The following is an 18,790-nucleotide window of genomic DNA, read 5'->3' on the forward strand; positions in this document are numbered from 1 at the left end:
TTATTAGATTCAAAATTAAAAAGAGAGAAATTGAAGTTTACAAGCAATCTGATGGGTGAGGTAGGGCACATTTCGGTGATACACCCTGGGCTGAACATCTGCCAATCACAGAGCATAAAAAATAATCCACAAAATTTTACTAGAGAATGCATGAGTCCTTTATTCGGACTCAAAGGCACATCAGGCAGCAGTAGAAAGACAACACAACAGTTGAGTTCCACATATCCCAAATGTGTGGACAATGACGGTTGTTGATCTGACCAATAGCAACACATAAATTATTACGATTCATCAAAAAATAAAAACACTGCTGTGAGACCAATACAGTAAATGGATGAGAATCAGTCGAGACGCACTGTTCAGTGATTTCAGCTACATGTTTAAAGATAAACAGTATACGCTTTATTGATGTCTTCAAGTCTGGCAGTGGGGTGACGACATCACAGACGTTCAGGTGTACACGATGTAGTTCTCGGGGATGAGGCCCGTCCTGCCCTGGTAGGTTGCCTGGAGCCAGCCCGGTTCCACTGATGGGTGCACTGCCAAGACAACAACAACAACAAAAATTGGATCAGAGGTTTTTGAATATTCCTGCTAATTCACGAATGGTGATGAAAGCTTCCTAGGCAGAGGTAAAGCAACATGACTGCAGTTGCTAACCAAAACAGATAGCGGTCATTGCTTACCATTTGAAAAGAGCGCCCCCTGTGGGAAGCTGAGCTCATGGCTGTGTTCTGCCTCACAGGAGTACAGAGCTTTTGCATCCCTGCGAGATCAGTAAAATGATTGAAGATATATATATTTTTGGATTTATCAACAAAGAGATACATTCATGAATCCACAAACCTTCCGGGAGCACAAATGTCCAAAGCTGAGGAGAACACAGAGCTTTCCCGTTGTTGTTTTTGTGCCCGGATGGATAACCTGGAACACACACAAACACTGGCAACGTGAGACAAGTTGCCATGGAAACACTACTTCAGGCATAACTTGACAGTTACTCATAACAACTGGACACCTACACTGATCCTGGCCTCTGGTAGCCGTTGGTGGACATGGACTGTGGCGTCAAGACGTCCGAGTCTCGTCGTAGGTGAGGCGCTTTCCGTATTCGTGTGGCCTCTCGCGGATCCAGTGACGCTAAACTCTGCACTGAGCCGTGACAGCTTCGGTAGTCTGAAACAGGAAACAAAGAGTCAAAGGTACTTATTAAAGTCCAAGTGGAGGATGTTGCGTACCTTCCGAGATGTGCAGGGAGGTGAGTGAGGACGATGTGGAAAGCGGGTAAGGGAACAAGGACGAGGAGGAGGACGAGGATGAAGATCCCCTCCTATACGCTGCCGTCCTGTGAAGTTGAGGTGGCGAAGAGTCCTTCGTCTTGTCTTGGGTGCTTTTCAGCGACGAGACGGACGACGCCCTGGGGACAGAGCGAACCTGCCTAGCTGGAGACCCCGAGGAGGAAAGCTGCACGGTGGATGAGGAGGATTTGGACTCCTTAGCGGAGGACAGGGAGATGGTGGAGTCCGTCCGCTCGGCCGTGGAGCGCAGAGACGCCACGGACGAGGACGCGGATAACGCCACGGGAGGTGTCTCCTTTTCTGTCGGCCATTTTGAATCGTCTCCATTGGAGGAACAGGAAGGAGGTGGATGGATTTGAGTGGAGGAGTTGGACTCGGCAGGAGGCGACGTCTGCGACGCCCCGTTCTTCTCGGAGGAGTGTGAGGACAGCGACTCCTGGCTGCCCATCGGGGTAGTGCCGGGGCTGCTGCTGCTGAAAGTGTCGCCTGGAGGTGAGGCAAGAACACAAATGTGTGGAACAATTTGATGTTCAGAAGTGTCTACTCTGTTTCTCGTCAAGCACTCACTGTCGTTGTCCGCCAAGCAGAGAGTGGGCGGGTAGAGGCGGGCCTTTCTCTTCCCCGACGACAGACAGATGGCTTTGCTCCTTCGAGGGGTCGCCCGAGAGGATGGCGCTGGGGGCAACGGTAGCGACAGGTCGGGAGCCTCGTTGAATATCTGCCAGGCAAACACAACGCAGTGTTAACATGTACGAGTGTGTGTTTAGCTCACCGTGTGTGCGGACCTTGTCGTGGTTCTCAATGATAATCTCCACCACAATATTCTGGAACTTGATGTTCATCATGGCGGCCACCGTCTCCTCCTGCGACCGCATCAGTGTAGGACCAAAGATCATGCCCAGGTTGGACACCGTCATCATGTTCTGGGCGCAGTGTGATGACACCCTGCATACAAAAAATAAAAAAAATCATTTTCATAACAACTGAATAAAACTGAAATGCAATTTTATTCCTGTGTACTAACTTGAGGAGGTGATTGGTCAGGAGGTCTAGCATGGTTCGGTTCTTCTCAGGTAGCTTGTGGACCAACGCGTGGATGGCCCTCACGCGATGGTTCTGGTCATCGTACTCTGTGAAAAGCGTTTTTAGAGATTTTTCGACACAAAATATAGAGACAGCCTTCTTACTTGCAGCCTTGATAAATTCCTTGTGCAGTCTGTAGGTCAGCACAGGTTCTGCTAAGCACCTGCAAATGTATGATGTCAATAGTATAATATAAAATATGTATAATTGTAGACATTCATTTTCAAATCCAGCCACCTAAAATAATTCTTCAATCCGCTGGTGATGGTCTTGTTGTCCCAAGCGTCTGCGTCTAGCTGAGCGCCCGAAGCAGAAGTGGAAGCTGCGGGGGAAAGCAGACATGATTTCAGCACGAGTCATCCTCTGTTGACGTCATCGTCAGCAAAACAGGAAATCACGTCAGTTGGAGCCCTGCCTTCTTACCAAACACGCTCGTCATCAGCCGCTGGACTTTGGAGTTGACCCCCCCGGTCCGGTACAGGCCCAGACTGTTGAGGCCTACGTTCACATTTATTGCTGCTTTAATCAACTGTGAAGGTTTTTCTTTTTTTTTTCCCCACAGTGTATTATATCTACCTCTGGTTTCCACTAGCGCGATGCAGTTCCTTACAAAGCTGAAGCCGGTCTCGTTGAGGAACGCTGGAAAGCAAGAGCCATCAAATAAAGTAAACAAAAAAGTGGCGGCTCTTGAATTGAAATCTGGCTTCTTACTCTCTTCCTTCTTGCTGAGCAGAGACGGCAGAGTGTAGATCTGAGGGGCCACAAACAGGTCAACGCAAAGTCACTCAATAGAAGGAGAAGAAGAAGTTGAAAGTATGACTCGTACAGGTTCCTTGCCATCCATGGCCTCCATCCAAAGTCGCCGGTTGGCTTCTGAGAGCGCTTGCAGAGTGATGACGCCATGTCTGCACAAAAGCAAAAAGAAGGATGGAACCCAAAACACGGCTAAATAGCCGGGTTGCCGTCACCTCTCAGCCACTTCGATGTCGAAGCAGAAGCGCTTGTCGATAGAGTCGGTCTTCCTCCGCACGCACGAACGAAGCTTGAACATCTCCGGCGTCCCGTTCACCGCGCCGTTCTGTAAGCATAGCTGTCTGTCATCGTTTCATCATCACAACAAGAGGGAGGGGCTCACCTGTCGGCTGGCCGGCCGGGCCTCGGTATTGCTCATGGTGAACATCTTGGAGCTCTTCTCATATGTACAGTAGTATCTGGTCCACACGCTGCCCAGCGGACCTGAGAGAAGACACCGGCGGACAATTTTGGATGCCGTCTGCAAAGGGGGTGCGGACCGTCCAGTCGGGCTCACGTTTCTCCTGAATGTACAGGTAACCCTCCATGGTGAAGCAACCAGGAGCTTTGAAGTCCTCCTCGGCCGAGCGGATCCTCTTCATCAGCCGCTCCACTTCGGCCCGAGTGCTTTCAAAGTTGTTGCGGGCCTAAAAGGTGCCGAATGAACAGGGGGTTCTATTTTTACGATAAAATATTTCACTTACATTCTGCAAGTTGAACTGCAGCTGCTGTTTGTAGGGCTCAAACTCGCTAGCTAGCTCGTAGCCTTCGTGGTAGAACGTCAGCAAGCCTTGCAGGAAGGCCAGCAGCTGAAAAGTGACAAAAACAGATTTATTGTCACAAAAAAAAAAAGCCCGCAGGACGCAGATTGCGTTACTCTTTTTGTTTACGTTCACAACAAAGACTTTTTCTGCTCCCGGCGGAAAAGATCTCCACGCAGGAAGTGGCGCGGCCGAAACAGGAAGTGGCCTTCACTGATATGTATCATTAAAACATGATTAGCGGCAGCAGAAACAGAGCGTTGGGGTTTTTTCTGCCGTGATGGTAATGACGCTCAAGTTCACAAGCAATGACGCAGTGAAAAAACTCGTTGGGAAAGATCAAGAACATTTAGAATTGTCCCCCAGAGGGAACATTCAATCTTCATGCGACTTGCACACAGTCAACAAACAAAAAGGGGCTCCTTTGGACAGGAGGTGTTGCTTCCATGTTCTCAAACCATTTGATGTGTCCTCACCGGCTCCACAAACTCAAACTTCTTCCTCTCCTGCACCTCCTGGATCTTGAAGACGTATTGGAGCGAGGCGTCGTTGAACACCTGCCGGTCTTTGCTCATCTGCGAGTCAGCCTGCGACAACAACCATCACGGATCAGTGTGTGTGTGCGTGTGTGTTTGCGTGTGCGTGTTACCTCATGGAGCTGCGATTCCTTCTTCTTGGAGGACAGGCTGAGGTGTTTCTCCAACACGGAGTAGTAACGTTCCGTCTCCTTGTCAAACTGCTTCTTGCCCTCCTGAGTGAGATTGATGATTAAAATAAAGATAAAATTTCCTGTCAGGGTTTAACCGTCCTGCTGAAACGGAATTCGCCCAAAAAACTGTTTTGGAGTTCAGCTGCGACTCGCACGCTGCTGCGACATTCGACAAGAAGCTGCCAAGACTATTTTTTTTTTTTTCTTCTCCCCTGGACCGGCCACACGTGCCCGCAGGATCATCAGAGTTGTTCGTCTTGATTTTTAATTGGTGCGAGATGGCCGAGGGAATTGTGGGGGCAGAAACTAAGCACGGAATGTTTCATTTTCTTTTTTTTAGTTTCTGGTGAGAGTTTATTTCAATTCTGATAGGTTATCTCAAAAAGGTCTCATAAGTCAGTCTTGCTTGTGTGCTAGCTTAGAGTAAGATAACGTGAATGAGAGGTGGGCTGCTGAAACCAGACACCGGCCTCCTTCACATCGCCTCACTGCATGTGTGTGACGTGTCTCCCAGCGTCCGTTCCCACGACCTCCGTCCTGACACGTCTTGCAGTTTATCGGAATAATGCTCAAGAGCGACCGGGGGCCACCGCGGGATCCACCACTGCACTAAATAACTCGTCAAACATTATCACTTGGCCAAGAAAGTCCAATTAGATTAATTAATGACAGAAGATAAATAATCCCATATGGAATGAAAATCAAAATGGCCGACTTCCTGTTTCATTTCATAAGGGCTTCACTTCTAACTCAAACAAAGCGATCTGAAAAAAATAAAAACAAAATGGCAGAATTGTGTCCTTGAGACTTTTGGGTGGTTCGACTTGCCGACCAGAATTCTTACTGCTAGCCTTGAAAGATAACCCCTCCACACACACACTTTTTTAGTGTTTTATGGCAAGTCATCAAATTTGGCCACCGTGCTCCACCCATGCACAATGATATAAAAATGTTACGCAACTTCGGGTTATCTGTCCATTTTTTTTTTTTAAGTTTCCAAGGGGCACTGAGTGACTTTTGTTCATTCATAAAAGAAATAAAAGGGGAGGGGGGGCATTTTGTACCTTTACTGCACCGATCTGCTCCTTGCGAAACCTCTCCAGGGGTGAGATTAGTACGTCGTCAGCGTTTTGGATCTGTGGGAGTCAAAAACAAAAGGCGGGAGCCTTCAGATGAGTGTGTTGCAACAGTAATAAATGTCACAATCCTCGCTGTTACACATCTCATTCCCGTTATTCGGCCAACTGGCGATTTCCAGGCTAAAACAAAATAATAGTCAGAATTAGACACAAACGCTTCTTTTATATCAACATCTTGTCACCACTTGATGATGTCACGCTATTCAACGTAGCAAATCGCTTTAGTGGACACGCCGAACTGATTAAAGGTCACAAGTTTTTTATTGTTCCATGGATGGCATTCAATCTGTCAAATGATGTTGTAAAAGCAATAAAAAAAAAAAAAGCCTGACTAGATCTTGATGGAGCTAGCTCACTTTAGTGAACACACAACTCTGCGGTCACATGCGGCAACTTTACTTTCGTGTCATGAGGTCACCCGTATTGAAAGGGAGCACTCTATTTGTGTTGCTTTCTCCGCGAAACTGCGACACTCACCATGAAATTGGATACCACGAGACAAACTCTGATTACTGGCCTGCTTTATGGCCACTACTGACACTGCAGAAAGGCCTAAGCCTGGATTCAAACCCAGAACTGTGCTAACCACAAGCCCATCAGGATGCCTGGAGCTAACATTAGCGGTGGAATAGGAAAGTGGTGCTGTGCTCGGCGCACAAAATTAAAACAACGCACGCACAGACACACACACACAGGAGTCTTTTATGGACTTTCCCAGGCAGCGAGGGGCTCGGCTCTCACTGGGGAATAGTCCGAATAGGTTCCACATGGTTCCTCAACCAGTAGACCGTGCACACTTTCACAAAAGGCACACACACACACACAAAGGGGGCCCTGTAGAGAAGGTCGCACACTTAAGCACAAAATGATTCTGACACAAAGGTTGATGAAGTGTGTTTGAATCAGACTTGTGTGCAGAAGAGAAACTCGAGCCAAAAGTCCCGGTTCCGGAGAAAAAGGTTCACGCCGCCCAGGAAGTCTTGGTTCAGACACAACAGGTGGACCCAAATACTCATGAAGGGAGTTGCTTACTCACCAAACGCTTTCGCTCCTCCTCCATGGTGCTCAGAAGCTGAGAGAACTCCTTTAGAGACTGAGCTGCAACCAGAGTGCAAATACAAGTCAGTCGGGCTGTTGCTATGGAAACAGCGTTGCTTAAAAAGCCTGTTCTGCTGGCTTGTAGAACTCTCAGAGTTTTAGGATCATTTTACCACATGTAAAAAAAAAAATAAAGGTGTGCGCTGGAATCAAACCCACCGATGTTAATCTCATCGTCTGTCTCGGCGTCTCCGATGCACTCGAATTGGAACTCCTGCAGCGACTGAGAGAAACGTTGCACCGCCTGCGAAAGGCCTGACAGCAGCACAACAAACAATTTCAGCAACGGCTCCCAGAGTTAGGCGGCCATGAATAACAAAGTACTATAAATGAAAGTATTTATCGCAAAACTAGTCAGGAAAAACACGCAGTATCATTTGAGCAGTAGGATTTATGTAGCAAAATACTTTTTGCAGACCTCTCTGGTGCTTTCTCTGGGGGACCACCAGTGGCCCGCCTCCCACATGTTGATAACTTCAAATAAACATGGTGTGATGATAATTATTCCAATAAAAACAACAATGTAATAATCACGTTTTATAAGACTATAAATGTCTTTCAGACTATAAAACACTCCGAGGGAGAGGCAGTTAAAGTCAGCATGGCTGATGATGAAGCCTGGAAAGAAACCACTTGGTCATAAATAGCATTTTATTGTCAAAAGATCTTACTTCTGAGTGCCGAGATGAGCATGCTTCCATCCTTGATTAGATCTTTGATAAATCTATTGGTTCTTTCCAGCTCGATCTCGTGGCATTGAAGCCGATCTCGGAACTCGGGGCTGTCTACGAACGAGTCGCTGAACTCCAGCGTCGGGAGACCCATCCTAGCTCAACGGATGGCGAGGAGGGGAGCACAAATTACGCCGAAAAAAGACGCCAAGATTCCGGTCAGGACGGCGCCGAGGCTCGCTGGGAATATCCGGGTGAGAAGTTTGCTCCGCTCGACCTCTTTTTTCATGCCTTTCTCCGCGTTTTTCTCTCCCCCCCTTCCACTCGCCACTTCCGGACACTGGAGCGGCGTTGACAGACTGGAAGCTCCTTTTTTTTTTTGAGGGGGGGTGTAAAAAAAAGACGAACATAAACTATAAACCGCGTTGAGGATGAGTTCTCGGAGATTCCCTTGATGCTGAATGTGTGAGGGAGCAAGATGAGTGCAAGAGAAGCAGGATGCAAGTTTGGTTTCAAATAAATCAAAGAAGCGCTTGGCAAGGAATGCGACGCTGCTAGCTAAATAGGGTCTGGCGGAAGGCTCGTTACTATGGGGACGGGAGACTCCTGCTGGCGCCTCATGAAACATGAACTAAAGACACTCGAAAAGTACTTTTACTGCCTATTATTGCAAAGCTCCTCTGACTGAACTCCCTCAAAAGAATATCAAACAGCTCATTCAGAACATTGCAGATGGGTTCTGACCAGGACAAAAAAAACTAATACTGCAGGTCTGGTAAATAAATAGAGTTGGGATCAATGCCAGCTGCTCAGTGGCAAAGAAAGACGCATTACTGTCAAATGGGCAGAGGCACCGAGGAAACCAATGTTTTCTTGGCTCGCCATGTCAAAGATGCTTTGTTGTCTTACTGTACCTGCAATGCCATGACGACAGCAGTAAACAGGATTTATGGAGCGCAACTAATGCAGGACACTTTGGAGCTCAATCGTTTTAGTAATTTACTCTGGAGGTTCAGATATGGATCAGTCGGAAAAAGTGTTCATTGAAAATCTGCAACATGCCAAACACCGCCACCACTTTTTCCTGCGGGCTCGACCATACAGGGGAGAACTTCCCACAATGGCAGGTGAGATTGGCAGGTCTTGTTGCACCAAAGATTTTTTTTCTAATATGGAAAATTAATGTCTGGAGTGGAAGATTCTTATGTCAGGCATTGATTCATGCAGTTGATGGATTTGTATTCAGAATCAGTTGAGCTATCTTGCATCGGTCAAAGCCCTTCTGACCTTGTAGGGTTTCTCCTCTACCCGGACACCCCCGCCAAGATGGAGACCACGTCTCGGGAGGCTTTCTGCTTCAGGACCGTGCCACCACGAGACGGTGTGAAAAGTCAAAGTTCCGTTCCAGCTGCCCAGAAGTCACAGCAGACTCGCCATTGCCGTCCAGTGCCCTTAAGACAAACACAAAGTGGAAAGAGCGAGCATCTGGAGATAGATGAGCAAGCAGACATATGTGAGCCAAACCAAGATCCAAAGATGCTGTCTCAGTACCAGAAGGACTTTCCACCTCCGTCTTCCTGGTGCAGGAGGAGAACCCCTGCCCAGCCGCAGCCGGACAACATTGGCATCAACCCGGCTTTCAGGTGAGGACTATGGTCATAAGTTTGGAGACACTTGCCTAAGCTTGCTAATTAGTGTCTCCAAACATTTTGAGTGATGTAGGATCGAGTTCGGGACAATCAACAGGGAGACTTACCCCAACTGGCATGACCCTTGAACTGAAGCCGCCCTGTCCACCATTGCTGAATGACCTTCCAGTAACACCTGTGAAGCACCTCATCCAACTGAACCAATCTCTTCAAGTAAGATAAAAGATAAAACCATTGAAAAAGCAGTCCCCCAGTGGTCAAGTAGATATGCTCCAGTAGCCACAAGGGGGCGTACTGGGATCAAATATGAGCTATTTGACCTGATGCATTTTCCAGAATGGAATGCCAAGATGAGTGATTAAACTCCTTTCATAATAAAGTTTTAATATTACAAAGAACACAACATTTTGCAATTTTTTTTCTGGAATAAGAATAGGATGGCCGCAAAAAAACAACGAAAAATAAAGTTATCCAGGTCCACTTTTTAAGTTTCATCTCCTTTCTCGGTGCCTGCTCCTGTCTCGGTAGCGGTTGTCCTCCCATCCTCTGCTCCCCTTCTCGTCCCTGTCTCGGTCCCGGTTATCCCGGTTGTCTCTATTGTCCCGGTTGTCTCTACTGTCCCGGTTGTCTCTGTTGTCCCGGTTGTCTCTGTTGTCCCGGTCTCGCCATCCGGATCTCTCCCACTCCTTGCGCCCGCCGCCCTGCCACTCTTGCTGCGGTGGTCCAGCTACCAGGTTGATGGGCTTCCGGAAAGGTCTATCCCTGCCGCCGAAGCGCAGCTGCCCGGACTCTTTCTTTCCTCCTAGCCCGCCACCGAGCCGCCTGGGGATCCAGCCTGTAAGGGTTCGCTCTAGCTCGAAATCCACGAACAACTCTTGCTGGTCCACCACCAGCTTGTTGGCGTCCCGGCGAGCTCGCACCACGGCCCGCTCCTCCTTGTACTCGACGAAGGCGTAGCGCTTGGAGAAGCCCGTGACCACATCACGGACCAACCGGAGCCGCTTAATGTCGCCGAATTTAGAGAAGACCTCGTGTAGTTTATCCTCGGTGGTGCTCGGGTTGAGTCGAGCTACAAAGAGAGTGAGAAGCGGATCTCCCACGACGCCTTTATTGGGCTTGTAGCGGGCGCACATCGCCCTCCATACGGCCCGGTCGTGGGGCTCCACATCGGTGCCGTCAATACTCCCGGCTTTCAGCGGATCGTACACCTTAGCGATGGGGCTCCAGTCCGCCATTTCGCGGCTGTTTTCTTTACTTGTGGCTCGTTACAACGAAAACAGAACGGAAAACCTCCGCGTAGCTTTTTACATAGGGGTTCCGCTTGAGCGTGCATCCATAAAAACACTCCGATAGGGAAACAACGTTCCGTCTAAGGTTCCTCATAATGACCCATTACAAAGTGAAATGATTTATTTATCAATAAAAGCAGTGAAAAATAACAACTCCACATTTTGTTATAATTATTTACATTATCACTAAATGATTCTCAGTTCACTTCTATGTACAGGCCGTGTCTTTTGTTCAACTTTACGGTATTGTTTTGTCTACATGTCCTCCACACTCCATTTATAGGCTTCCTCCTGGAGTGCTTTTTTGTCCGCAATCCTCGTGTAGCGCTTCTGCTCGAAACCATTGGACCTGCCGAACGCATAGACAAAAACAATTAGCAGCAACTCAAACTGATTAGAATGAATGGCTGCACTTTATGGTTTCTCGCCTTGGCCACCGGGGGGCAGTATAATACAGACGAGAGCATTGTAATATAGCCTGTCTAATGCACCATGTTTATGTTTCACACATTGTACCTGTTGACCCCATCCCAGCGATATCCTGGTAAAATGTCGAACCTGTTGAGAGGTGGTGGAGGGCCTCTATACTTAGGTTTTTCTGGAAAATAATTGAAATTTGAATTTAAAACCTGCATAGAAAAGCACCATTATAAATCTCCATTGCTACCTTTAACCGTCTTGCGCTCCTTCTTGCGCCGCAACATGGCCAACATGGGATCGCCCTCCCTCTCCTGCTCCCGCAGCATGCGATCTAGGTCCTCGTCGTCATAGTTACGCGCCAGCGGCTTCTGGGCCTCGCGCACGGCGTCGTCCAGACGCTGCTGCTGCATCTCACCCTGAGCCAGCCTACAGGTCGGTTTCACTCAAATTCAGCACATTTCGTTGACACTTTTCTTCAAATGAGTCTTTCCATGGCCGCTCACTCACCCTTTTCCCCATTGAGCGTATTTCTCATCCTTAGCCGCTTTTTCTTCAGCTTTTCGTTTCTGTTCTTCACGCTCCGACTCCAGATCGCGCTTTTTGCCGCTTTTGTCTCGAAACACAGTCTGAGCGTGGCGGGATGCATCTGGGAATGAGTATGTGTAAACATCATGTCATCATCCTCTTTTTTTTTTTTCCTCCTGGAAACTAGAAGTAACGTAATGCTGACTTTCAAGCTCTTTGTTGTTTCCCTCTCTGCGTCGTGCCTCTTCTTTCTCCTTACGTAGAACATCCGAGGAAACCAGACCCGCCTTTCCGCCGGAGAGCATACTGTTGCCCTGGTTAAAAAACAAAAAACAAAACAAGCCACACAATACTTTAGCATGGTAAGTAAAAGTGAATGTTCCAAAGTAGGAATGCCGATTCATCGGTCAGGCCCCAATTAAAATAAATTGATCAGTCAAAGTGTTGTACAAATGATTAAAAGAGAGATATACAAATGTAAAGAAAATACTTGTCACAAGAATTTGAGTTTCAAGATAGGGTTGTTGGTTTCACCTTCTGTCCCGTCCTGCGAGGAGGCGACAGGTCATCATCTGACACTTTCTCGCCACGCCGCCCCCGTCTGGGCGGTGATTGGTCGGAGTCGGAATCCCGTCGTCCCTTCTGCTGCTTCTTCCTTGGTGGCGACTGATCAGAATCCGAACCTCGTCTGGTGGCAGGTGCGCTTTGTGCTTTGCCTGACTTTCCTGAACGCTGCCTTGGTGGTGACATGTCGGGGGGATCGTGGCGTTTCCTCCTAGGTGGCGACATGTCGGGGGAATCGTGGCGTTTCCTCCTAGGTGGCGATCTGTCGGGGGAATCGTGGCGTTTCTTCCTTGGTGGTGACATGTCAGGAGAATCGTGGCGTTTCTTCCTTGGTGGTGACATGTCAGGAGAATCGTGGCGTTTCTTCCTTGGTGGTGACATGTCGGGGGAATCGTGGCGACCTTTTCTGTCTGATGACTGCGTGGGTAAGTCTCCTGATTGGCTGGCCTCCTCTTCCTTTTCATCTTCTATAAAGCAACACAACTCACATTCAGTATAATTACAAATATATTTGTATTTCCTCCTGCAAATCAAAATGGCTGACCTCCAATGACTCTCCACCTGGAGCTGCTGCGATAGATTTCCATCATCCTCACATCATCGGGGCGCTCATCAATCACTTCAGCAATCTGATTGAAGGATAATAGGTGTTGGGTGGGTCAATTCAAATGTTCATATAACTGGATTCGAAATTAACTGGGTGTCATATTAATCCCTTCTTACCACGGGCGCTTCCTCGTCGTCCTCTTCTACCTCATTTTTCTCTTCCGTCGTCTGTCTCCAATCTATGTCATCGTCGACTATTTTAAGTCTTGAATAAGACAGAGAATGAAGAAAAAAGGACTTAGAAACTTACCTCCATACCTCATTCATAGAGAAAAGGGTGACGTGATGGATAGCTAAAGTATGGTAGCAACTAGCTGCTAATTACATACACCTATCAGGAGAGTAACAGCTCGACATAAAAACTCACCCTTTCCCCGGAACTTTATGCCGCTTCTTTTTAAGTTTCCCCTTAGATTTCTTGGCGTCATCATCGTTGGACAAATAGCGCTTTAGATACTCCGCTTTGGATAATTCTGCTCCTTTGATGCTAGCAGCGGAGGCAGCCATTTTGAAAAGCAACAACTACGGAGACTGCGGAGGGTCATAAAAGCGACAGCGCGATTACGAGAAAGTTAATATAATTATTAAATACATCAAACATATTTAACACTGATGGACTTTTTATATTGCATAAAACTCGATACATATATTAAATATAAAAACAGGTCCCTTTTTGATATTTTCAAGTTTTTATTAATTTGAATTCAAACAATGTCATTCTTCTAAAGTCATGCTCCTAAAGCAGCCAACTAGCACAAATAACAATTCTATAAATAACTACATTTTTATGGATTCTCTCTTGCCTACGACAATAAACGCATGCAGCCTGTACAGTATTATTGCATGGATTCTTTAGGTGTAGTAACAGGGTTCAAACTAACACTTGTACTGCACTGGATTTGGAAAATAAACACACACACAGTTTAAGCTCTGCAATATTATGCACAGTTTGAACATTTAGTGATTTCTTCTACACTACAAGTAAGCCACACACCACAAGACGGTGACAATCCAGGAGCTCTGCAGAAATACGTTGACAGCGCCGCATGGGATGAGATGATCTACCAAAGGAGACAAAGATGAAGAAATTTGACTCCAAACGTCCTCCCTGCCTGTACTCACCTCTTTCCAAGTTAATGCTGGCTCCCTCCCCGGTTATCTTGCACATATAGGTGGTGTTGTGTGGCAGTTTGTCCTGGTAGCCGCTCAATGTCAGCCTGTAGCCATGCGGATCCACCTGCGTCACGTGACTCACTTGCTTGAACTCGGCCTCTGCCGCCAGGCCGGACACATTGGCGTTGATGAGCGATTGCTTGGAACCTGATGACCAGGAGAACTCATAGGTGTTGATCTTATTGGGCTTGGCCTGGACCAGGCAGTCCACCCGCAGGTCACCGTCATCTTCCTTACACACAGTGATGAGGTCGGAGCGTGCCGGTGTCAGCAACACTGGTGAAGAAAAAAAAAAAAAGACACTTTAACCTTGTAGAGTTGCAGACACTAATATTAATATTAATTAATTAATTAATATTTCCCTCACCTCCGAGCACGCTGAACACAAACAGATGCTGGAGCATGATGGAAAGCACCCATCCAACTAAATAAACAGGAAAAAGTTATGATGGCAAATCATCAAAATAATCTCAAAACGGACACATCGCTGCTATTACATATTTTTCTTAAAATGTTATTCTTTATTTCCTCAGATTTCTAATTTCCTATTACAAGAGTAAAATCGAACATTTTTGGGAGCCTTACCTGCGTTTCGGTGCAGGATGATGAAGCAAGTCTCGGCACTGCAGAGCAAAACATTGGATGGGGAGGGCTGGGAAGGAGGCGGGTGGAGGGAGACCAAGAGAGGGATGTGGATGGAGGGTTACGCAGTTGCGTTTCTTCGCCTATAGATGGCAATGTTTCCACAATTTTGCATGAGTGACGAAGCTGGTTAGTGTTTCCCATGAGAGATGTTCAGCTGTTAAAACATAAAAATCACACATTTGGTTCACTCCTACACATATTGTCATATAAAGCAGTTAACCAAATGTCAGATTTTTATGTTTTAATTGGCGAATATAAAAACAAGGAATAAGACGCCAGGCAAGTTTTAACATAAATGTTTATTAAAAATAATAATATTAAAAGCAAATTTCAAACCAGCAATCTAATGTGAAATTGCAGTAGATATATTGGATAACAATATTTAGGCGTGTACACGTTATTTAAAAACGACTATAAGTGTTATACTACGATACAAGTGTTTACCAGCTCAGTGGCCGGGGAGGAGAGTGTCCGCCCTGAGTTTGGGAGGTTGGGGTTTCAAATCCCGGCCGGGTCATACCAGTGACCATCATAACAATGGTACTCATTTCTTCCCTGCTTGGCACTCAGTGTAAGGGGTTGAAATGGGGCCTGCCCACATTCATTGGGACTTTTGGCACTCAGTGTAAGGCAGGGGTGTCCAAGTCCAGTCCTCGAGGGCCGCATTCCTACATGTTGTCCAAGTTTCCCTTGTTAAACGCACCTGATTCAAATGATCAGTTCATCCTCACGTTCTGCAGGAGCCTGATCATTGAATCAGGTGTATTTAACAAGGGAAACTTGGAAAACATGGAGGAATGCGGCCCTCGAGGACTGGACTTGGACACCCCTCCCTTACACTGTCTAAAACCTTTTTTCAAAAACTGGCACTTTCATTTACAAAAGAAATACAATTTAAAGAATATTTCATATTTATTTTTATTCAATTATTCGACTCTCCATACATTGACACTAAAATGAGCAAAAATGGGACTGAAATGGATTATTTTAATAATGTACAAAGAACAAATAAAATAGAAATGTTTCCAAAATCCATCTTCTACTCTTCCTGTGGCTTGTTCTTCTTTTTTCTGCACAGATGACAAAACATTGATTATGCAAATAAATCAGGGACAAAAAAAAAAAAATCTCAGTCAAATGTTTGTCTCACCTGACTTGTTTTTTCAAGGAATTTGCTGTTTTTATCTCCCGTTTTTCTGCCTTTCCTTGACTTTGCTGTTTTTTCTGCACTTTTTTGGGCGTTTTTTTCTGCACTTTTTTGGGCGGTTTCTTCATGAGCAAACGTGGCGTGGTGCAAATGGTTGTCCTACTGGGAGGTTTCTTCTCGAGCTTCCTCCTCAATTTGCTAAACAAAAACAAAAACTGTGAACATGTCAAAGAAAAAAATATCAGCGTATGGTTTGTACCTGTGTATCTTCTTGAAGCCAACCATGTAGTCCGGTACCGGACAGCCGGCCTGTTTGATAACGATTGCGATGCTAGCGGTGGAATATGACATTTATTATGGATGAGCAACCTGTGACAGTTTCGTTTCCATCATTTATCTTGCGGCAGTCGTACCTTCGCAGGAGAGGTTTATCGTTCTCTGTGAAGAAAGTGATGGCTTTCCCTCGATGTCCCGCTCGGCCCGTGCGACCTAACAGGATTTGAGGGATTAGATTCATGATTTTTTTTTTTAAATAGACAAACTCTCATTGACACTCCAAGTATCTTATTGTTTGTACAAGATGAATTGAAATCCTTGCAAAGATGGCCGACCTATCCTGTGAATGTATTCGACGGCGCTGGAGGGGAAATCGTAGTTGAGCACCAGGTTGACGCCTTTGAAGTCGATTCCTCGCGCCATCAACGCCGTGCAGATCAGCACCCAGATCTTTCCGCAGCGGAAACTCTCCACCACGTTGTCCCGCTAAAAGGTGAGGATGGTTAGGACCATGATGTCATGTCGGTGACATGTTTGCTTTTACCATACCTGCTGTTGCGTGCGCTCAGCATGGATGACGTCCACGTTGATGCCCTCGTAGACGAGCTCGTGGAAAAGCTCCCGCGCTCGCTCGATGGACTGCACGAACACCAGTACGGGAGGCAGGAAGCCCTGAAACGCAACGTTGGAGCTTCAGTGATTTGATGTTTTTGACAATTATTTTGACAGGAGGACGTGGCGCTCAAACCTTCTTGATGATGTCACGCACGGCCACCAGCTTGCCAGTCTCTGTGCCGACAAAGAGCAACTCCTGCTCCACGGAATTCACCGCCGTGTTCCTAAATAACATCCATGCATTTAAAACGCATTTTGTGTCAGACAGGATTATTCTTTTTCAAAGTCGTGTAACCTAACCTGTGTCCGATGTTGACAGAGACGAGATTATCCAGGTTGAGACGGCACCACTGTTCCACCTCCTGCGTGCAGGTGGCGCTGAAGAACGCCCGGCGCACCTTAGCGTTGGAGCACGCCAGGAAAATGGCGGCCAGCTGCTCCCTAAAGCCCGTCTTGCCGTCCTCGAACAGCTTGTCCGACTCGTCCACTACCAACCACTCCACGCTAAGCACACACATAAGCAATACAAGTCGTTTAAAAGAAAAAGAATCAAAAGACGGGAAAAAAATAGCAAAAAAAACAAAATGGCTGCCGGTGAGAGCATTACCTGCTGAGGTCGATGCCAGGGGGCTCCTGCTTGAGCAAGAAGACGAGTCGATTGGGGGTACTGATGAGGACGTCTGTGCAGGGCGAAACACGAGCGCGTGAGAAAATCAACTTTGCACGTTCCTACATTTTTTGCCTTTCAGTACATTACCGAATTTTTTGTTGGACCGAGGTCCGAATTTGTTGGTCGCCACCGCCGCTTTGTTTAAGATGTGGATTCGGAAGCCGGCACCATCAGACAGGCGCAGCATCTCTCTGTGGGTCTGACAAAATTTTGTTTTTGCTTTTTAAACATTTTGGTATTATAGTATTTATTAATAGATGTGATGAAGATGATTCTGCTGAGATACCTGGCTGGCGAGTTCCCTTGTGGGGGAGATGATGACAGCCCTGAAGCCAAGCTTGGCGGGCTGTTTGAGGTGAGCGAGCAGCGGGAGGCAGAAGGCTAGAGTCTTGCCCGATCCAGTCGGAGCGCAGGCCAGGAGCTCGCGACCCTGATGGATGCACCGTCGTGATGTCACAGACCTCACTCAAAACACATGGTGCACACGTGTGAGTTGCTACTCACGTGCATCATGAGCGGGATGGCCTGCATCTGAATTGGCGTGGGCACGCTGAGGCCGGCGTCGCGCATGTTCTGAAGGAACTGCGGGTTGAGCTGGTACTCGGACTGGAGCTCTTCAAAAGTGCACACGGGATCCGGCGTGTCACTGCCGTGTACGTTGATGCGGTGACGAGAACGCAGACGGTTCACCTGAACCACATAATATTGTATAATAAATTATATTATGTTTTGCTTATCCATCAAATAAAGAATCGGACCTTCTCCCGATGAAGCTGCTTCTGCCTTTTCAGCAATGACTTCTCCTTCCCATCGCCTGGAAGGTTCCGGATCTTCCCTTCCAGTGAGGACATCCAGGTGATCCCACCTTGCTTTGAGTTGTTCTCTCCATTGACATTACCTGGAAAACATTGACAATAACCATTAAATACATAAAAAAAAAAAAAGTAGTGATAAGACTTTTGAGTAACCCCACTTACCTATTTATTAGTACAACATTATGGAGTTTTATTTTTCAACATAACCTATAAACGCATAGTACTTACTGTATGTAAGTGGTTCTGGAAGACACTAAAAGCAAATGTTACCTTTTGTCTTTTTGTTCATCTTTTTTTTCTTCGCCGTAGTCTCTTCATCCTGTCGCTTTCTTTTTTTGGCCCCCGCGTCGCTCTCATCTGACTCCTCATCCTCTTCATCCTCCTCTGCTCGATCTTTGTCTGTACTCTTCACTCCACTCGTCATGTCTGCGCCAAAGTAATTGATCGCAGAGAGCCGCTCGAGCGACGCGTCTCCCGCATGCGACCTGGTAATCTTTAAAAAAATAAAAATTCGGTGTTACGCTGAGTCAATTGTGACATTATACCATTCGTAAAACATGATTACAAACGAGAACTGTGGATGATGATCACACCGCGTTGACACGAGTAGCCACAAATGGAACGATGAGTAGCTCTGTTCGTCCACGATTTTTTTTTTTCGTCCAGCAAGTCATCACATACACACAGTAGGTGTACCTTAAAGCGAGAAGCGTCTTGACCGAACCTTTTCAGGTCGAATTTAGCCCCAGCTCCGAGTTTCCGAAACAACTCGTAGGAGTCCATCTTCGTTTGTAGTCCGAGTGCGCATGCGCGGTGCATATGCGTGCTTCCGCCTCTTCTTCTTC

The 18,790-nt window shown here is 46.8% G+C and overlaps 6 protein-coding genes across 6 annotated transcripts; 1 reads left to right on the forward strand and 5 right to left on the reverse strand.

Moving 5' to 3' along the window:
* Window positions 1-134: 134 nt before the first annotated feature.
* Window positions 135-9,427, reverse strand: arhgap42a (Rho GTPase activating protein 42a). Its single transcript, XM_088398385.1, has 24 exons — window positions 7,552-9,427; window positions 7,040-7,135; window positions 6,819-6,880; window positions 5,708-5,779; window positions 4,584-4,685; window positions 4,411-4,521; window positions 3,878-3,982; window positions 3,691-3,820; window positions 3,517-3,617; window positions 3,350-3,459; window positions 3,208-3,286; window positions 3,093-3,132; window positions 2,958-3,020; window positions 2,805-2,879; window positions 2,619-2,703; window positions 2,486-2,544; window positions 2,323-2,428; window positions 2,084-2,243; window positions 1,866-2,016; window positions 1,239-1,784; window positions 1,023-1,176; window positions 847-924; window positions 687-766; window positions 135-539 (listed from the first exon to the last, which is right to left on the reverse strand). The coding sequence occupies exons 1-24, from the start codon at window positions 7,703-7,705 to the stop codon at window positions 451-453; spliced, it is 2,808 nt and encodes a 935-aa protein (XP_088254511.1). The 5' UTR covers window positions 7,706-9,427; the 3' UTR covers window positions 135-450.
* On the forward strand, window positions 7,447-9,669 carry LOC148386552 (uncharacterized). The gene is made up of 3 exons (XM_088398425.1): window positions 7,447-8,678; window positions 8,846-9,194; window positions 9,274-9,669. The coding sequence occupies exons 1-3, from the start codon at window positions 8,570-8,572 to the stop codon at window positions 9,326-9,328; spliced, it is 513 nt and encodes a 170-aa protein (XP_088254551.1). The 5' UTR covers window positions 7,447-8,569; the 3' UTR covers window positions 9,329-9,669.
* On the reverse strand, window positions 9,568-10,552 carry snrnp35 (small nuclear ribonucleoprotein 35 (U11/U12)). Its single transcript, XM_088398421.1, has one exon. The coding sequence runs from the start codon at window positions 10,433-10,435 to the stop codon at window positions 9,692-9,694; it is 744 nt and encodes a 247-aa protein (XP_088254547.1). The 5' UTR covers window positions 10,436-10,552; the 3' UTR covers window positions 9,568-9,691.
* Window positions 10,553-10,592: 40 nt separating this feature from the next.
* Window positions 10,593-13,140, reverse strand: bud13 (BUD13 homolog). The gene is made up of 9 exons (XM_088398409.1): window positions 12,972-13,140; window positions 12,722-12,809; window positions 12,543-12,627; window positions 11,969-12,465; window positions 11,640-11,748; window positions 11,417-11,555; window positions 11,157-11,335; window positions 11,006-11,087; window positions 10,593-10,838 (listed from the first exon to the last, which is right to left on the reverse strand). The coding sequence occupies exons 1-9, from the start codon at window positions 13,109-13,111 to the stop codon at window positions 10,745-10,747; spliced, it is 1,413 nt and encodes a 470-aa protein (XP_088254535.1). The 5' UTR covers window positions 13,112-13,140; the 3' UTR covers window positions 10,593-10,744.
* Window positions 13,141-13,526: 386 nt separating this feature from the next.
* Window positions 13,527-14,437, reverse strand: LOC148386555 (uncharacterized). Its single transcript, XM_088398433.1, has 4 exons — window positions 14,363-14,437; window positions 14,145-14,201; window positions 13,727-14,053; window positions 13,527-13,665 (listed from the first exon to the last, which is right to left on the reverse strand). The coding sequence occupies exons 2-4, from the start codon at window positions 14,179-14,181 to the stop codon at window positions 13,580-13,582; spliced, it is 450 nt and encodes a 149-aa protein (XP_088254559.1). The 5' UTR covers window positions 14,182-14,201; window positions 14,363-14,437; the 3' UTR covers window positions 13,527-13,579.
* Window positions 14,438-15,310: 873 nt separating this feature from the next.
* Window positions 15,311-18,777, reverse strand: ddx52 (DEAD (Asp-Glu-Ala-Asp) box polypeptide 52). Its single transcript, XM_088398399.1, has 15 exons — window positions 18,642-18,777; window positions 18,216-18,438; window positions 17,889-18,028; window positions 17,635-17,820; window positions 17,417-17,560; window positions 17,218-17,329; window positions 17,068-17,140; window positions 16,761-16,964; window positions 16,594-16,684; window positions 16,395-16,517; window positions 16,181-16,331; window positions 15,983-16,058; window positions 15,829-15,900; window positions 15,573-15,767; window positions 15,311-15,492 (listed from the first exon to the last, which is right to left on the reverse strand). Exons 1-15 carry the CDS (start codon window positions 18,762-18,764, stop codon window positions 15,462-15,464), a joined length of 1,944 nt encoding a protein of 647 aa, XP_088254525.1. The 5' UTR covers window positions 18,765-18,777; the 3' UTR covers window positions 15,311-15,461.
* Between the last annotated feature and the right edge of the window lie 13 nt (window positions 18,778-18,790).

Source organism: Syngnathus floridae, chromosome 15, assembly GCF_059516105.1.
Source record: "Syngnathus floridae isolate MCC-2025c chromosome 15, RoL_Sflo_1.0, whole genome shotgun sequence".
Lineage (NCBI taxonomy): Eukaryota > Metazoa > Chordata > Actinopteri > Syngnathiformes > Syngnathidae > Syngnathus > Syngnathus floridae.

Bases quoted from the DNA above. Each gene is read 5' to 3' on its own strand.
- arhgap42a (XM_088398385.1), bottom strand. From the start codon at position 7,705: ATGGGTCTCCCGACGCTGGAGTTCAGCGACTCGTTCGTAGACAGCCCC. The intron at 3,460-3,516 runs GTGAGCCCCTCC...CTATGCTTACAG, and splicing joins CCCGGCCGGCCAGCCGACAG to AACGGCGCGGTGAACGGGAC. The intron at 767-846 runs GTTTGTGGATTC...CTGATCTCGCAG, and splicing joins GACATTTGTGCTCCCGGAAG to GGATGCAAAAGCTCTGTACT.
- LOC148386552 (XM_088398425.1), top strand. From the start codon at position 8,570: ATGGATCAGTCGGAAAAAGTGTTCATTGAAAATCTGCAACATGCCAAA. The intron at 8,679-8,845 runs GTGAGATTGGCA...CTGACCTTGTAG, and splicing joins AGAACTTCCCACAATGGCAG to GGTTTCTCCTCTACCCGGAC. The intron at 9,195-9,273 runs GTGAGGACTATG...TGAGTGATGTAG, and splicing joins GGCATCAACCCGGCTTTCAG to GATCGAGTTCGGGACAATCA.
- snrnp35 (XM_088398421.1), bottom strand. From the start codon at position 10,435: ATGGCGGACTGGAGCCCCATCGCTAAGGTGTACGATCCGCTGAAAGCC.
- bud13 (XM_088398409.1), bottom strand. From the start codon at position 13,111: ATGGCTGCCTCCGCTGCTAGCATCAAAGGAGCAGAATTATCCAAAGCG. The intron at 12,810-12,971 runs GTGAGTTTTTAT...GTCTTATTCAAG, and splicing joins CATAAAGTTCCGGGGAAAGG to ACTTAAAATAGTCGACGATG. The intron at 11,556-11,639 runs GTCAGCATTACG...ACTCATTCCCAG, and splicing joins AAACAACAAAGAGCTTGAAA to ATGCATCCCGCCACGCTCAG.
- LOC148386555 (XM_088398433.1), bottom strand. From the start codon at position 14,181: ATGCTCCAGCATCTGTTTGTGTTCAGCGTGCTCGGAG. The intron at 14,054-14,144 runs GTGAGGGAAATA...TTTCTTCACCAG, and splicing joins TGTGTTCAGCGTGCTCGGAG to TGTTGCTGACACCGGCACGC. The intron at 13,666-13,726 runs GTGAGTACAGGC...CTCCTTTGGTAG, and splicing joins CAGCATTAACTTGGAAAGAG to ATCATCTCATCCCATGCGGC.
- ddx52 (XM_088398399.1), bottom strand. From the start codon at position 18,764: ATGCACCGCGCATGCGCACTCGGACTACAAACGAAGATGGACTCCTAC. The intron at 18,029-18,215 runs GTAACATTTGCT...AATGTTTTCCAG, and splicing joins GATGAACAAAAAGACAAAAG to GTAATGTCAATGGAGAGAAC. The intron at 16,965-17,067 runs GTAATGCTCTCA...GTGTGTGCTTAG, and splicing joins CCTGGCATCGACCTCAGCAG to CGTGGAGTGGTTGGTAGTGG.